We start from the raw sequence: 15,117 nt of genomic DNA on the forward strand, positions 1-15,117 counted from the left end.
TTCTTGGCTTGGGCGGGAGGAATGGGAGGGAGATGACCGACAAAAGGCTACAAAAGGTTGGGCAGTAAGCATGGGATACCATTTACTTGAAACTCGAACAATATCAAGAAACACGAAATTGTTACTCTTAGCATAGATTGTGTGTATTACTTATGTATATGTTTAGGGTGGCTCGATTTGTAGTGAGGGTATGTGAAGAAATTTGGGTATAATCTGAAGGTTTGCCTTTCACCCTCTTAAGCAGAAATATCCAGACTAATAGCATTTTTGAAGGATTTAATTTAAAATACCTGGCGAGGGTCGAAATACAAGAATAAATGGCAAACAAATCGAACCACCCTGGCTTATATAGGTGTGGGTTTTGGCTTGACTACGAGTAGTAACACGGCTGACGATTGCCTCTGCCTGAGTCGACGGTGGCTAGGGAGGTGGTGATGCTGGTGGTGGTGGTGGAGTTTCCGCCATAGTTGCTGCCCAGGTAGAAGCTCACGAACAGGATGCCGCACAGCAGCGATAGCGAAAGGACGACGCGCACCAGCTTCCTTGCGAAGGCGATCAGTCCAAGAAGATGGCCGCCGGCCGCAACGCCGCCCAGCTGCCGATCGTTGATGCTTTGGCAGCTGCGGCACAGCTGCAGATGCGTCTGGATCAGCGCCTCGAGGCACTCGCCCTCAAATTGGTCCATCGCATCGGCACAATCCAGACCCAAAGCCATCAAATCAAAGGCACACGAGCAGTTCTCCAGCTCGTGATCGTTATTATTGCTTTGGCTAGCGGCATCGTTCGGCTCCTGCCTGGTCAGATTACACGGTGAAAGTAAATATTATTTGCGCTTCGCACACGAATACGCCGTCGCCTTGGGACAGTTGGAGCCATGGTGTCCCAGCTGCTGGTACATCAGGAAGCCGAAGCCCGCGAAGAGCAGCAAAAGCAGCGCCAGCGTCACGTATTGCAGGTTCTGGGTGAAGGCCAGCTGGCGCTCCATCGCCGATTGCGGATCGTGTCCCTAATAGAAGAAGATATTACTATATATTTTCTGGATTTTATAGCCAGTAAGGAAACTCACAACAGCCGACTTCTTGCAGTCCACACTGGCCTTGCTGGCCTTGGCTGCGCAATCCGGTTGCGCCTTGGCCTTGTTCTCATCGAAGCGACAGACCAGCCGATGCTGCTCCACGTCCACCGCCGAGGGGGATTTGCTACGCCACAGCTCGGCCACATCGGAGCCACCGCACTCGCCGCCCGGCGCCATCATGGCCATCACCAGGAACTTGTCCTTGCTCTCGCCACTCAGCTGGTGCTCCGACTTGAGCCATATGTTGATGGAGGCCTCCTGGTTGGGCTGGATGATGCCGCACCGGGGTCGCACACGGAACTTCTCGGGCGATGTGGTTTGGATCTGCAAGGGATTGGTATGGTTTAGTCTGGATTGTAATCTAGATCTCTAGGGGATTAACCCACCTTATACGTCACAGCCGAGGTGGCCACCGACTTGAGGTTCAGCGTGGCCTCCGCATTCTTGGAATTAAAGTTGATAAACTCCTTGGGGTTTATACTCAACATGCCTGGTCAAGGAAAGCAATATAAGCGGGCCACCGCTCGGTTTTAATAGGGTAGATTTATTTTCAATTTTGGTGGGGACCAAAAAATTTTGTTCAAGTGGAATAACGAACTAAAATGAGACGACTTGGTGCTACGATTTGTGTATATTTTATGACATAATGAGCAGGGCAGATTGATAGGGGTAGTGGGGGAAGTTTAAAAATCACATTTTAACAGTTATTTTCGGATAAGTAAAGTAAAATTTTAGGACTTTTTTAAGTACATGATTTTTTTGGTAAGAAAAATTTACAATAACAGTTATTTTCGGTCCCTGGTTTTTAGGGGTTTCGTTTCTAGATAATATTTTTCTGGAGAAGGGATGATTTCTTACCCTCTGAAGGAGTGTGCATCTCGTTGATGTTGGACTCCTTGAGAACCACGGGAGCGGTATTGGCAAAGGTGACCTGTCGATTAAAGAGAACTCGTTCAAATGACAGTCTTTTTAGGTTGTAGTTATGGGTGGGATAGCTTGGCGCCGCCCCTTCTAATCGGGGGCTGATGCGAACGTGCTTTTGTGTGTCATTTTCACAAGGGCCGCCCCACTCTATTCTTGGCACCCTTGAGCTGGCATTATTGGCGAAGGTTCCACTTGTGGTGAAGGTCGCTGGGTGAATCGGTTTGATGTGGTTTTCCGTCTGGTGTGAATCTCTTATGCATCGGAATTACGAGTTTCATCTGGGCGTTTTTATCCGCCCTTATCGCTGTCCTCCGGCTGCAATCCCATCCAACTCACGTAATTAAAACGCCCGGGCTCAGACATCGGTCACATTCGCCAGTTTCCACACAGAGATTATAGCCTTTGACTTGAGATACAAAACATATAACCGAAAGCCGGATTTTTGGACCCTTTGAGATTAGTTCTGCAATTAATTTGCAGCCACCGAAAAAGAACAGCTGGCAACCCTGAAACTGTGGATTTCCCGGCTTCGCTTTAGGGAATTCCCAAAACGCGTTAGCCCAAACTGGTTTTGAATATTATTAAACGAATAAAACTTTATTTACTTAAACAATTTAACCTTGATTTTAAAACTAGCACTAACACGAAAAACTATTTATAAAACGTTTAACTTTACCGTTATTTTATGAAATTTACATTTTTTAAAACCTTAAACTTGCCCTTTAAAGTTTAAAGTTTAAACCGAACTTATTGGTTCCTTTTTGTGGAATCGGTTCACAGCTGAAACCTCCAACGGACAGAAATTTAAAACAATAAAGTCTCTTTGCTGTTTAAACTGAACAAACAACTGTTGTCATTTTAGCACAAAGACAAATATGCAAGGTGAAATAATCACCAAGTCAATTCGATCCGTTTCGGGTTTGTTGTGCTTTTGTTTGGGGCTCCATTCCACGTAACGCACACATGATCATGATGACAGACAGTCAACTTTTCAGTATAATTAACCGGATAAAGTCGGATTGGATAGTAAATACTTGGCATTTTCAGCGGTTTATAGGTGATTTATTGATTCTTAAAGGACTGACACAGTTTTTTCTTAGGCACAATTAAAAATGAGTATGAACACTTGAACACAAAACACGTACTACTACGCACACACACACATACCCTGGGCATTTTGTTCGAAGAATGAATATCAAATTGGTACAATAACAATGCAGCCTCAGCTTCCGCCCGCCGATTTCTCTTTTCTCCGTTGTCCCGCCGCTTATTTGTTAATAACAATTAAAGATGGCAAATGTCCATGACGATTAGCACAAGTTTGTAACATAAACGAACGTATAATGAGGTTGCTGTATGGGTTTTTTTGTGACTAGTTCGCGCAAATGTAGAAATACAAATGAAATGAAAAGCACACCGAGCGAGCTTTTGGTCGATCAACTTCTTCCAGCTGTTGTTGTTGACTGCCGCAAAATGAACTGGTTCATTTTCTGTAAATGAAAGTGCCGTTGCATTAGGTGATGACGTCGTGTGGGTGTGATAAGAGAGAGTGTGGTGTGGGTGTGTTGTCGAGTGGGTGTGGGTGAAATGCTCGAGTCGCCGGATAATATTCGCTCTGGGAAATCATTTACACCAGCGGTCGGCACACACATACGATGACATTTTGTGTTATATATGTGTGGGTAAATTGCACTGGGCAGCTCATTGATGTGTGTGTACAGACTGCTGTTTTACAGTGTCCGTGAGGGGCAGCGGATGAGCAGAGCAATTCCCTATGCTCACTTAATAGGACGCTGCCGACCGCTGATTTACACACATGTAATGTACGATACAGAAACACACACATAGAACATGTTATAATCCCGGCGACAATGTGTGTTCTACTTTTTTCGGGTCAACGCTTCGGGGCCTCGAGAACTGACCGCTAGCCACTGAACTGACCCAAGCCAGAAACAGAAACCGAAAGTTTAGCAATATGTCAAATAAAAGACTATAAATAGCGCTGTAATGTTCTACCCACGGACTGCTGCGGGTAAAACGAGCAACTACACTCAGAAAAATTCGCATTACATGCAGTATGAAAATATAAAAGGAAAATATGATTCAAAGATCTACAATATTAATAGGAAACATTTCTTACAAAAACATTGTTTTATAATTTTGCATTAAAAATAGAGTAATTTTAAAATACTGATAAAAAAAGTGATAAATACATTCATTAAATATTTTCAGTTTGATATTAATGTATTGTGGTTTAAGTACTGAAATATTATATTAAACAATTTATTTAAGAATTTTAATTTAAATAATTGAAAATAAAGTGAAAAGTAGAAAAATAAGTGTTACGAGTAAACGATTTCGACATAAAAATTAATAATTTACAAATGTGACTGGGACACATAATGGAGATGGACATTATTTTTTTTTTACTAAAAAACTTGGTTTTTTAAATTCTTCTAAAGCTTTCACATCTTTCAGTGCACTGGGACAGGACCCTCGCTTAGTGGTCAAGCTTAGTGGTCAGTTGGGGACAACTCACGCAGGACACGCAAACAGCGCACCCTAAATCAATACGTCCCAAGAATGTGAATCAATTATGGAGAGAGCGCTCGCGTGAGGTTTCGAAAAAAGCAATTAGGCGACCGAGGGACCGACTCCTTCCGGGTGCAGTCATGTTACAAGGAACACGCCCCTTCTCGAGATTTCCCCCGTTTTTTGTTGGTGGTGTCCTGGCAGTGGTATCTGTATATCTGTATATCTCCCTCCCGACCCAGTAACTCACCTTCTTGTCCCCGAACTGGTCATCATCGCCGGCATTGGCAGCCACTGGCTTGGATGTAACCTGTCTGGCCTCCGGCACGAAGCTAAATTCGTAGCCATCTTCGCCACCCCAGCTGGCCAGGCATTTGTCCTTGGTTACGTATTGGTTGATGTCCTTTTTCGATATCATTTTCAAAATCTCAACCGCTTTTGGTGGCAGCAGGGCCTTGATGACCTTAAAAGCAGCTAGGAAAAGGGATAAGGAAAAGGTCATGGTCACGGTTAATGTTTCAAGTTCAATATTAAATGTAATTTGGCAAAAATCAATAATAAAGAGATTATACTAATACTAGTCTTATAATAATAAGGTATTTCTTACCATTCAGCACCCAGGCCAGCTCGTACACTAGAATGTAGTTCAGGGCATTGGGATAGTACTGCTTGAAGGTCTCCACAATGCGCTTTACAAAGTCCAGATCCATTGTGGCCAGTCCCGTGCCCGCCATGTCGAAGACTATGGTCAATTGGGTCAGGTGCTTCTCCCTCTGGGTTCTCTCCACCCAGTACACTACGATGCGGATCAGTTCATCCAGATTCTTGGACTTGCTGTGCAGTTTAACGCGGAATATCAACAGGGGCTTTCCATCCACATCGCTGCTGTGCACAAAAACCGATCCTTCGTTTAAGTACTCCTGGTTCAACTGGCTTTCGTGGAGATCATTGGCCCCATATGACTGGCGCCAAGCACAGGTCTCCCATAACTTGTTGAAGGACGCCTCCATATCGAGATCATGCATTTCCAGGAACCTCTGTAGCCAGAGATGATCGTTGCGAATGCGATCAATATCGGTGGGATGGAAGGGTGCTGGCAACGGATCATGTAAGATAATAAAACGATTATTGGAAGTCTTATCTTTATTTTGTGTACATAATAAATACCATTCGGTTTAAGTTACAATATACTTTTTCCACGAACTTATCTCCTATCTCTGCGCTTTTAAAGAACCATTTACCGTGCAATTCTATTCCTAATCTCTGTTTACTTAAGAGGTGTCAGAATTTAAATTTTGAAAAGATAAGGATCGGTTTTGATAACAACATAGAGTACAAGTGTTGGCTCGGGTGATTTTACTGCTAGCATTTCAGAACTCAAAATAAAACCTTTAATTTATTTTTATTATATTCCGTTCGGTTTGGCCTAAACTTTGGCCCCACGTACTTAACCTTCTGCCACTGATAGCCAGCAGTACGGAAGTCCATATACTATATGCCATTTCTATATATAGCTCTTCAGGTAGCTATAGCTTAGGTCTCAAGTTCAAAGCTTTCCCTGAAGTGCACTTGAGTCAGCCTAATCGTTGGGCTAGGCTAGGCAGGGCTTTTTTATGTATTCGCACACTAATTGGAGAATTTGCACTACAAATAAGCCCAGTCGAATGAATCATATAAACAAACTATTAACAGAACACTGCTATATTTCAAGTAATTATCGAAAAAACCTGTCAATGAACGGGATTATACGAGTGACCATTAAACCGAAGCTCACATAATTTATTAGACTCTCCAGCTAACACGAACGTTGCACTTTGAATCCGTCGAGTGCTTGGGATTATCTCACCTGCCGGGGGTGATGAGGCATATTTGGTGTTGAATTTTTCCCGCAGCTCCTCGATTTGCTGGGGAGTCGTCTCCTTGACCTTGATGCCCATGCTGCCAGCTACTTTTCGCACTCGTTCTCGACCAGAATTGTGGGCAGACTAACCATGGAAGTAATATTCCAATCGAAAGGGGGTGCCTATCGCTGAGCTCCTAATCAGAAATCCACTTTCACTGCGATTAGATTTGTGACGGTGTACAACAGGTGGGTTGTGCGTTGAACAAGCGGGAATTAGCGAGCTAACCAAGTGCGTTCCACGAGCGAGTGCGGCTAACTGAATAATCGGCGCTAACGGTGTCGACAGCGGCTATTCACGATCGGGGGATATGGATCGTTGGCAGTCGGCAGGCGTGCGGATCGAATGTGGAGCACCTGGTTCTCCGCGGCACTATAATGGGCCTCCCAAAAGGGCAATCCACCCCACCACCCACCTGCTGCAATGGAACGTGATCGTGTGGGAGGCAAACCACCTGCATTACAATTACCCCCACTTGCGCTTGAGTGGAAGTACTGCTAGCACGAAAGCTTTCGAAGCTTTTCGCTGGAGTGCTCAAGCAAACAGCGGATTCCATTCCGGTCAATAAATATCGTATTTTTATATTTACACTATCGTACAAAGTTTAAGGCAAGTTTAGGCAAATTTATAAACGTATTCGTCGTTGCCGCCCCAGATCTTGAGGCTGTTGTCCTTGTCCACATACTGATCGAGGTCCTTCTTGGAGGTCACTTTCAGGATCTTCAGAGCTTCGGCGGGCAGGAAGGTCTTGACAATTTTAAAGGCAGCTAAAAATGGAAAATCAATAATTATGATATTGAACTAAAAACGGAGTTCAAGAACCTACCATTCAAGAGGAAGGGCAGCTCATGCACCAGTATATAGTTAGGAACATAGGGATATTTGGTCTCGAACACTCCGATAATGCTCTTGATAAAGTCCAGGTCCAAGTTGCTGAGACCGGTGCCAGTCATGTCCATGAAGAGGGTGATCTTATCCAGTTTGCTGTCGCGCTGCAGTCGCTCAATCCAGAAGACAAGGATTCGCAGGAGATCCTCCTGATTGCGGCTCTTCGAGTGCTTGTTGATGGTGAGGATCAGCAGGGGTTTGCCGTCCTTGTCCTTGTTGTGCACAAAGACGGAGCCATCGTTCAGGTACTCCTGGTTCAGGTTCGTCTCGTTGATGTCATATACCCCGAAGCTTTGACGCCAGGCGAGATTGTCCCACAACCTGATGATGCACTTCTCCACATCAAAGTCGTAGACCTGCAAAAGTTTGGTGATCCAAAGGTCACTGTCGGTAATGCGCTTCAGGTCTTCGGGATGGAAGGGCACTGTTTTTGGGAAAATATATTTATAAATTCGATTAGATGCGATTATTTTTATGGCACTAGCTTACCTGCTGGTGGCTCCTTCTCCAGTTTCTCAAGAATGCTACTCTTGACTTGGCCAATCTGCTCGGCGCTTGGCAGCTGATCTGAAGGCATGTTGCTACTTGGATTTGGTTCCACCAACTGAAGTATCCCCTGCAGGGGGCTTTAAAATTATATCAATTTCTTATCTACCGCTTAACTATTTGGAAAGGCTTTTCGAGTTCTATTTTTTGAGGGGGGAAGTACTGGGTATTCTTAATCTGGGAGCGGGATGTCTGACCCGGGAGCGGGCTAATCAACGACTGACAGCAAACACTGAACGTTTCGCTCGCCGAGAGCGTTTTTATTTGTTCTCCAATTGTGCTCTGCTTTCCAGACGACGATCATGTAAATGACTCGATGCGGGTGGGGGACTGGCGAAGGCAAACCCAACCACACTGCCGCCCGTTCTTTAATCAATATAGAAAAAAAGACAAAAACAAATTACCCGCGGACCAATCCGGGGGGCAAAGCGAAGGGAACGCAGTCAATTGCGATAAGCGGAATAAACTCGGGAACTGGTAATGTTTATGGTTCGTGCAGGCGACTCTTCGGGAATTCGGTTTTATAGCTTCTGCTGTGGTTTTCTCTGCGATATATGACGTCTCCACTGGCTTCCTACACGTTGTAAGTGTAGCTGTACTGGATGGGGGATGTGGGAAATTCTTTGTGGCTTGCCTCGATTCGATGTAGCAATACAAGTCTACTGAGCTCATTCATTTTCCTTCAACTGGCAGCCGATGATTGCGGTGGCCGTAATGGATATCTAACTTGAGATGCCATAATTACCGTAATTTATTTTATTTTCATAACAAGATTGATTTGTCAGCTATTTTTTCTATGCACAAATGTTAATCTTATCGACCTTTTGTACTAAAATAACTACGGCTTTAAAGCAGATAATTGAATTTATTACTGTCATCGTTATAAGCTTAAAATCTCGTATTGCTCTTTTTGATTGTATCAATGAATGAAAAATAGTAAGTTTGATTTGCTGATTCATAAATGTATTTGATTTTTTTTATAAGCAGATAATTTAATTTATTATTGTCATCGTTTCGTGATTATATGAATGAATGAAAAATAGTAATTCATAAAAGAAATTTTAATTTATTATAGTCACCGCTTCTTTTTTGTACTTTTTAGGATGTGGGTTATCTTTCAACTAGTTTATGCATGTGTGAATATAATTAATTTTAATTAGACAAAACATGTATTATTACGGGAAATACAATTTATGTTTGAATTGTAACTCCTATCGATAGTTACCTGTTAAGCCATAAGAACATCGGTTCATTTCACTGTTCAAGAGAACCAATTCAAAAAGTGATCCCCAGCAAGATCCCTGTTATAAGAGCCAAAAGTAAAATTATAAAATATCAATAAATATATTCAAGTAAAACAAGCCAATACTTGCTATATTGTTTAATTGTATAGAGAGCTTAAAGGTCTATTATTGAATTTTAGCTGATGCACAGCAGTTACCTATTTACTTTTTAATGGGCGTTGCTGATTTCTGTGAAACCGGCGTAGTAATTATTTTGTTAACCAGCTGCGGTAAGTTTGATTTTTAATTTTTTATATAATACCTAGTCAACTTAACAAGCCAGCTGTATTTTTGAAAACGCTAAAAATTGATTTTTAATTAGTGTGCCAATTTATGAATTGGATAATTTAATCAAATATAATCAATTTTTGAACTGAATATGTGTTGCGCGTTTGTTATTGTTGACATTGAAAACGGATGAGAGGCGTGGAAAGAGCAGACAATAACAAAACCGAAGCCATTTACATATCGAAAGCTCGATACCTCGGATCCCTCGAAACCCCCCCGCCATTTGGACCATCCGCCATCGACATCCAAGAACTTTCGCCTGGCGTTTCTGGCCCAGTTGTGATGTCTACGTGAAAACGTGCGTTTGCAGTGCGACCACGTCCTCGCCATTTATCCGGATGCGGATGCAGTGCAGCCAGTTGTGAGATCCCCCCGAAGTTCCCGAGATGAAGTTCGCAGAGCACCTCTCGGCACACATAACGCCCGAGTGGCGCAAGCAGTACATTAACTATGAGGTGAGTGCCGCAAAATGTCTTTCCACGGTGTGGAAAAATCTGTATCCGTGTAGATACACGGACGAGTGTGCTTTTCCCGCTGTCATTCTGCCAGCTGTGACGTCACGTGCCGCGTCAGCTGTTCTGGTCCAACTGTCAAATGGCGGAGCTTTCAACGCGCATGCGCCCTGTTGAACGGCAGTCTGTGTTTTGCTCTCCTTGGACGTAAACAAATCAGGAGAGGATGGGGATGGGGTGGGGTAGGGTGGAGAAGAAGAGAAGTAGACAAAGCAAAGGCAAAGATGAGTGGGGGATATATAGATACAGTGAGCGTTAAAAGTATAGGTCCTTTGTTTAAAGGGCTTATTTTATTCAGCCTTTGAGGAAATATTAACTCTGTCATTTACCGTTACTTTTCCAATTTCATATTTATTTATGCAATTTTAATAAAAGTTGTGCATTTTCTTATACGCAGTATTATTATAATTAACATTTACAAAATGTTCCCTTTTTGTTCCAAATTTGAGCAATATTAAATTGAAAAACCTTTAAAATAGTTCCGGTAACCACTTTCTATTACTAGAATGCTACTAATGTTAAAATTTTGTCCCTTTAAATTTTTTTTTAATAAAAGTCTTAACCTAATGATCTTATTTCTATAACGGTATAGAAAATATTGTCTAAACGTTATTAAAGTTACGTAAATATCGTATTTAAACCTTAAAATTCAAAGTCAAATCGAACTCGAAATATATTTTAAAATTTTTTTGATGGTATTTAATTAAACCTATGGTGATAGATCCTTAAAATAAATATATTATATGAATAAATTTTTCAGGAGATGAAAGCCATGCTGTATGCAGCCATCGAACAGTCGCCATCGGCAGAGCTCGTGGAGCGCGAGATGGTGACCCGGTACTTTGCCAAATTCGATGAGGAGTTCTTTCACTACTGCGACAAGGAGCTGGCCAAGATCAACACATTCTACTCGGAGAAGATGGCCGAGGCGACTCGCAAGTACGGCAGTCTGCGCAGCGAACTGACCGAGGCCCTGGAGATGGGTCATCCCAAGAAACTGCCGGCGTGGAAGAGGCGCACGCCGCTGGGCAAGAAGAATGTGCCGGCGCGCAAGATACAGGATCTCAAGTTGGCATTTAGTGAATTTTACCTGGGGCTCATACTGCTCCAGAACTATCAGAACCTCAACTTCACGGGTTTCCGCAAGATACTTAAGAAGCACGACAAGCTGCTGAGCGTGGACTATGGGGCCCGTTGGCGCACGGATCACGTGGAGGCGGCTCACTTTTACACCAACAAGGACATCGATCGTCTGATCCAGGAGACGGAGCAGGCTGTCACGCAGGACATCGAGGGCGGGGATCGGCAGAGGGCGATGAAGCGTCTGCGAGTGCCGCCTTTGGGGGAGCAACAGAGTCCGTGGACCACCTTCAAAGTGGGTCTCTTCTCGGGCGCCTTTGTCGTTCTCTTCATTACCGTTGTGATCGCCGCCATGTTCTATGGATTCGGGGAGAATTGGCGGGCCGGCATGAGGATGTTCCGAGCTCCATTCCTGATCATCGAATGTCTTTTCCTCTGGGGCGTCAATGTCTACGGCTGGCGATCGTCGGGAGTGAATCACGTCCTCATTTTCGAGTTGGATCCCCGAAATCACCTCTCCGAACAGAACATCATGGAGGTGGCCTCCGTTTTTGGAGTTATCTGGGCCGTCTGCGTGCTGAGCTATATATTCTGCGATCCATTGGGCATCCCACAGTATGCAGCTCCACTCTGCCTGTACACTTTAATGGCTGCCTTTCTACTTAATCCCACAAAGACGTTCCATCACGAGGCTCGTTACTGGGCCCTTAGAGTCCTTCTCCGAGTGATCATGGCTCCGTTCTGCTTTGTTAACTTTGCCGATTTCTGGCTGGCCGATCAGCTGAATAGTATGGTGCCAGCCTTTCTGGATATTCCCTTTCTGATTTGCTTTTTCGGTAGAAGTCCTACGTGGCACAAGGCTGGAAAGGGTGAGTGTTTATATCTATAATCCTATAATCATTACTTTAAGATCTTTTAAATTAATAAACTAACGTGGAAATTTAAAGATTTTTAAAGTTTAATAGTAACTAAACCTTCTGATGTTATTAAATTATTGTGAAAAAAAGCTTTTCTATTTAGACAACTCCCCAATTCTACGTAATTAACTTTTCGCATATCAAATGAACTTGCAAATGGGAAAAGTAAGAGGCAACAATACTCGACAGCATTTAAAATGTGAAATCAGTTCCGGGAATTGTCCTGCTGAGTGATTTAATTATGGAATACAAAATGCTTAAATTAACGTCACTTTTTCCCCGTTTATGCAACAGCTGCCAGCCACTGCGTGGAGTATGTGTCGCTGCTGCATCCCATTGTGGCCATTTTGCCCGCCTACTTCCGGTTCGCCCAGTGCATCCGCAGATACCGCGACACAAAGGAGTCATTTCCGCATCTGGTCAACGCAGCGAAGTATGCAACATCCTTCTTTGTGGTGATATTTGCCCACAAATATCACACGACCACGGGTAAGTGGATTCATTATGCGGGCGTGAGTTCATTAGGGCACAGCAACGGACCAACAGACCAGCGTCACCGCAAGCACAAATATGTACATATATATTATGCGTGTTGTTTACGGTCCAGTGCCAATTAGTGGTGTCTTCATGACCCGAAATTCATGAAGATTCTATTTGGCAGCAGGGCACGTTCACGCACCCACTCTATTGTCTTGAGATTTTCAGATACCTATCCGCTGTCCAAGGAGAATCCCTGGTTCTATTGCTGGATTACGGCGGCCATCTTCTCGTCCTGCTACGCCTACACATGGGACATCAAAATGGACTGGGGTTTGTTCGACTCGAAGGCCGGCGACAATCGATTCTTGCGTGAGGAAATCGTTTATTCATCGACGGTGAGTCCGGATGGTTGGAATGTTTTTGTGTTTTTTTTTTTGGGGGTAGAGTGCGTTGACTCCCCACAAATAATGGCCACGATAAATATTTGGGCAAACGGCACGTAAAACAATCTTTCAAAGCGTTCATTATCTCTGCTTTTTCGGTCCTCAGTGGTTCTACTACTTTGGCATAATTGAGGATTTAATACTGCGCTTCAGCTGGACCCTGTCCATGAGTCTAATTGAGGCTGGCTACATAGAAGGCGACGTAATGATGACTATTCTGAGTCCCCTGGAGGTTTTCCGTCGCTTTATTTGGAATTACTTTCGATTGGAGAACGAGCATCTCAACAACGTGGGCAAGTTCAGGGCGGTGAGAGATATTTCGGTGGCCCCAATGGATTGCTCAGATCAGGTGAGTTTTGATAGCAATCGTATGAGTTGGAAAATCATATTCACATTTACTTAAAAAATTAAATTAAAAATTAAATTTAATAATCACAGTGCTCAGGGTTTTAGGTCGAGAAGTTATTTTTATGCACACTAAAATAACTTAAAGATTCAAGGGTTTTATCCATATTTATAAACTAATTGAATTTAATAAATTAGGTCTTAATAAAATAACAATAAAATTATAGTATTAAGTTGTTGAAAATTTAAAAAATAAAGTCTGGAGTAAAAGAATCAAATTCGGAGAAAAAGGCTGATTCTTTTAAATTTTAAAAACAATTTTTTTAAGCCTAGGGAAATTATATAATTTATAACAAATATTTTTTCGTGAAGACAACTTTTCCAATTTAGGTATAAATGATAAAGTTTTTTGTGTGTTGCAATTCACTTAACCTCATCCTTGTTTCCTTCAATTTCAGACCACGATTCTACGCATGATGGATGAAACGGATGGCGTGTTGAATCGAAGGCGTGGAAAAGCCGCTGGCGGCAAATCCGCAAACAAGAAGAACAAACAGGAGCAGCGACTGCTCCTCCAAGGGGAATCCATCGAGGACCTCTGCTCGTAGTCGGGATGAGGATGGATCCCCATGGGAAATACGGTTACCCAATAAACATCTCTCTGTGTGCACAAATTTTAAGTTTATGCCAATAAAGCACTGCAGTTGCATTTTCGGACACTGAATAAATGGTCGCCCTTCAATGGATTTAGGCAGCTGTGAGCAAGTTCGAGTTCAAGGAACTTTAGTTTTCGGGGCCATTTGTTTACCATATGTGGGTGGTTGCGATTGATGATGAGCACAAGTTCAATTTTCGTGACAGTTGAACAATAAACTTTGGGCAAACTTCTGTTCTATTTGGGTGTGCCATTTGGGGTGCCTAAAAATACATTTGCAAATCCATGCTATCCGTTGGATTGTTGTGGTAGTCATAGCAAATTTACGTAAACGTTAGCAAACGTAATTATTGCTGACATAACAATTATTGCATGAGGCTATGGATATGTTTTGATGATGTGTCCGAAACCATAAAAATTGATGACCACCGATTAGCAGGAAACTGTCCCTTCACTTCAATGATTCAGTTTGTTTTCCTAGAATTTATTTATTTCCCTCTTTGCATAATAAATTTTCAAGAATTTTCACTGGTGGCTGCTGTTGACAAACAATTTTGATGTATTTCACCGTGGGTTACCGCAGGGAGTTGGAAAGGTTCGGTCCACAGCTGCTGTATATTGATTGATTGGTGCTTTTTTGTCAGGTTTTTCCCCCGCTTGGATTCACTGTAATTATTTAATAAAACTTTGAAGGGTATTTACTCCCTGCTGATTACATTCTTATCACAAAAAAAACCCTGGCTTAATTTCTAGTGATTTTCATGGTTTTAGCCGTTTGTATTTGACCGAACCACAAAGAATTCAATAAGCTTTTCTCCTCTGCCATTGTCAACCGCATTTTTGCGGTCTTTAGGGGACAAATAGCGATAATAAATGATTGTTGAGTTTAATATGTGCTCAATTTAATAACGTAAACGGAAAACTACCAAGTTTTTTGCCAAAAGAAAGTTACGCAAATTGTTTCGAAAACTTTTTGTATTTCTTGGCCGTCAGAAAGTTTTGTTAGAGCCTTTCGCAGTCCTAGGAAGTCTGCTTCCTCCGCTTCATACTTATAAATATTCTTGACAGTTTTTTTTGGTACTCATATAATTGATTTAATTTTGTAATTTAACAGTTGATAAAACTTGTGTTTCCGGAGATTTATTTGACAGGCGAATGCAAAATAGCTGTCAAATAGAACGAAAAGTAAAACATCTGGCAATCAAAAACTCAACTTGAACGTGATCAGCTTTGTGTTTTCACAAGGTA

At 42.6% G+C, this 15,117-nt stretch overlaps 4 protein-coding genes across 8 annotated transcripts; 1 reads left to right on the plus strand and 3 right to left on the minus strand.

Annotated features, from left to right (window-relative positions):
* Positions 1 to 57: 57 nt before the first annotated feature.
* LOC138913211 (uncharacterized) lies at positions 58 to 715 on the minus strand. The gene has a single exon (XM_070215970.1). It carries the CDS (start codon positions 713 to 715, stop codon positions 371 to 373), a length of 345 nt encoding a protein of 114 aa, XP_070072071.1. The 3' UTR covers positions 58 to 370.
* LOC108067751 (motile sperm domain-containing protein 2) lies at positions 58 to 6,856 on the minus strand. Of its 4 annotated transcripts, XM_017156934.3 has the most exons (7): positions 6,378 to 6,685; positions 5,139 to 5,624; positions 4,782 to 5,005; positions 1,934 to 2,006; positions 1,462 to 1,565; positions 1,067 to 1,399; positions 58 to 1,006 (listed from the first exon to the last, which is right to left on the minus strand). In XM_017156934.3, the coding sequence occupies exons 1-7, from the start codon at positions 6,466 to 6,468 to the stop codon at positions 824 to 826; spliced, it is 1,494 nt and encodes a 497-aa protein (XP_017012423.2). In that variant the 5' UTR covers positions 6,469 to 6,685; the 3' UTR covers positions 58 to 823. The 4 variants fall into 4 exon arrangements, with proteins under 4 accessions (XP_017012423.2, XP_017012427.1, XP_017012426.2 ...); XM_017156938.3 differs by lacking the exons at positions 4,782 to 5,005; positions 5,139 to 5,624; positions 6,378 to 6,685 and adding an exon at positions 3,167 to 3,385; XM_017156937.3 differs by lacking the exons at positions 4,782 to 5,005; positions 5,139 to 5,624; positions 6,378 to 6,685 and adding an exon at positions 2,336 to 2,406.
* A 131-nt stretch (positions 6,857 to 6,987) lies between these two features.
* Positions 6,988 to 8,488, minus strand: LOC108067690 (motile sperm domain-containing protein 2). The gene is made up of 3 exons (XM_017156831.3): positions 7,810 to 8,488; positions 7,259 to 7,744; positions 6,988 to 7,199 (listed from the first exon to the last, which is right to left on the minus strand). The coding sequence occupies exons 1-3, from the start codon at positions 7,895 to 7,897 to the stop codon at positions 7,048 to 7,050; spliced, it is 726 nt and encodes a 241-aa protein (XP_017012320.2). The 5' UTR covers positions 7,898 to 8,488; the 3' UTR covers positions 6,988 to 7,047.
* A 794-nt stretch (positions 8,489 to 9,282) lies between these two features.
* Positions 9,283 to 13,909, plus strand: PXo (P[[i]]-sensitive XPR1 orthologue). 2 transcript variants are annotated; one of them, XM_070215469.1, is made up of 7 exons: positions 9,283 to 9,379; positions 9,607 to 9,892; positions 10,710 to 11,898; positions 12,241 to 12,435; positions 12,652 to 12,821; positions 12,976 to 13,218; positions 13,673 to 13,909. In XM_070215469.1, the coding sequence occupies exons 2-7, from the start codon at positions 9,824 to 9,826 to the stop codon at positions 13,820 to 13,822; spliced, it is 2,016 nt and encodes a 671-aa protein (XP_070071570.1). In that variant the 5' UTR covers positions 9,283 to 9,379; positions 9,607 to 9,823; the 3' UTR covers positions 13,823 to 13,909. The 2 variants fall into 2 exon arrangements, with proteins under 2 accessions (XP_070071570.1, XP_017012461.1); XM_017156972.3 differs by lacking the exon at positions 9,283 to 9,379 and having other exon boundaries at positions 9,516 to 9,892.
* The last annotated feature ends 1,208 nt before the right edge of the window (positions 13,910 to 15,117 follow it).

Source organism: Drosophila takahashii, chromosome 3L (assembly GCF_030179915.1).
Source record: "Drosophila takahashii strain IR98-3 E-12201 chromosome 3L, DtakHiC1v2, whole genome shotgun sequence".
NCBI lineage: Eukaryota > Metazoa > Arthropoda > Insecta > Diptera > Drosophilidae > Drosophila > Drosophila takahashii.

What these genes read in the sequence shown, in the direction of transcription:
- PXo (XM_070215469.1), top strand. Translation starts at nt 9,824, where the DNA reads ATGAAGTTCGCAGAGCACCTCTCGGCACACATAACGCCCGAGTGGCGC. An exon ending in GTGGCACAAGGCTGGAAAGG is followed by an intron (nt 11,899 to 12,240) that starts GTGAGTGTTTAT and finishes TTTATGCAACAG; the next exon opens with CTGCCAGCCACTGCGTGGAG. An exon ending in CAAATATCACACGACCACGG is followed by an intron (nt 12,436 to 12,651) that starts GTAAGTGGATTC and finishes TGAGATTTTCAG; the next exon opens with ATACCTATCCGCTGTCCAAG.
- LOC108067690 (XM_017156831.3), bottom strand. Translation starts at nt 7,897, where the DNA reads ATGCCTTCAGATCAGCTGCCAAGCGCCGAGCAGATTGGCCAAGTCAAG. An exon ending in GGAGAAGGAGCCACCAGCAG is followed by an intron (nt 7,745 to 7,809) that starts GTAAGCTAGTGC and finishes TCCCAAAAACAG; the next exon opens with TGCCCTTCCATCCCGAAGAC. An exon ending in GCTGCCCTTCCTCTTGAATG is followed by an intron (nt 7,200 to 7,258) that starts GTAGGTTCTTGA and finishes TTCCATTTTTAG; the next exon opens with CTGCCTTTAAAATTGTCAAG.
- LOC108067751 (XM_017156934.3), bottom strand. Translation starts at nt 6,468, where the DNA reads ATGGGCATCAAGGTCAAGGAGACGACTCCCCAGCAAATCGAGGAGCTG. An exon ending in ACCAGTTCGGGGACAAGAAG is followed by an intron (nt 2,007 to 4,781) that starts GTGAGTTACTGG and finishes TTTAATCGACAG; the next exon opens with GTCACCTTTGCCAATACCGC. An exon ending in CCTCGGCTGTGACGTATAAG is followed by an intron (nt 1,400 to 1,461) that starts GTGGGTTAATCC and finishes AATCCCTTGCAG; the next exon opens with ATCCAAACCACATCGCCCGA.
- LOC138913211 (XM_070215970.1), bottom strand. Translation starts at nt 715, where the DNA reads ATGGCTTTGGGTCTGGATTGTGCCGATGCGATGGACCAATTTGAGGGC.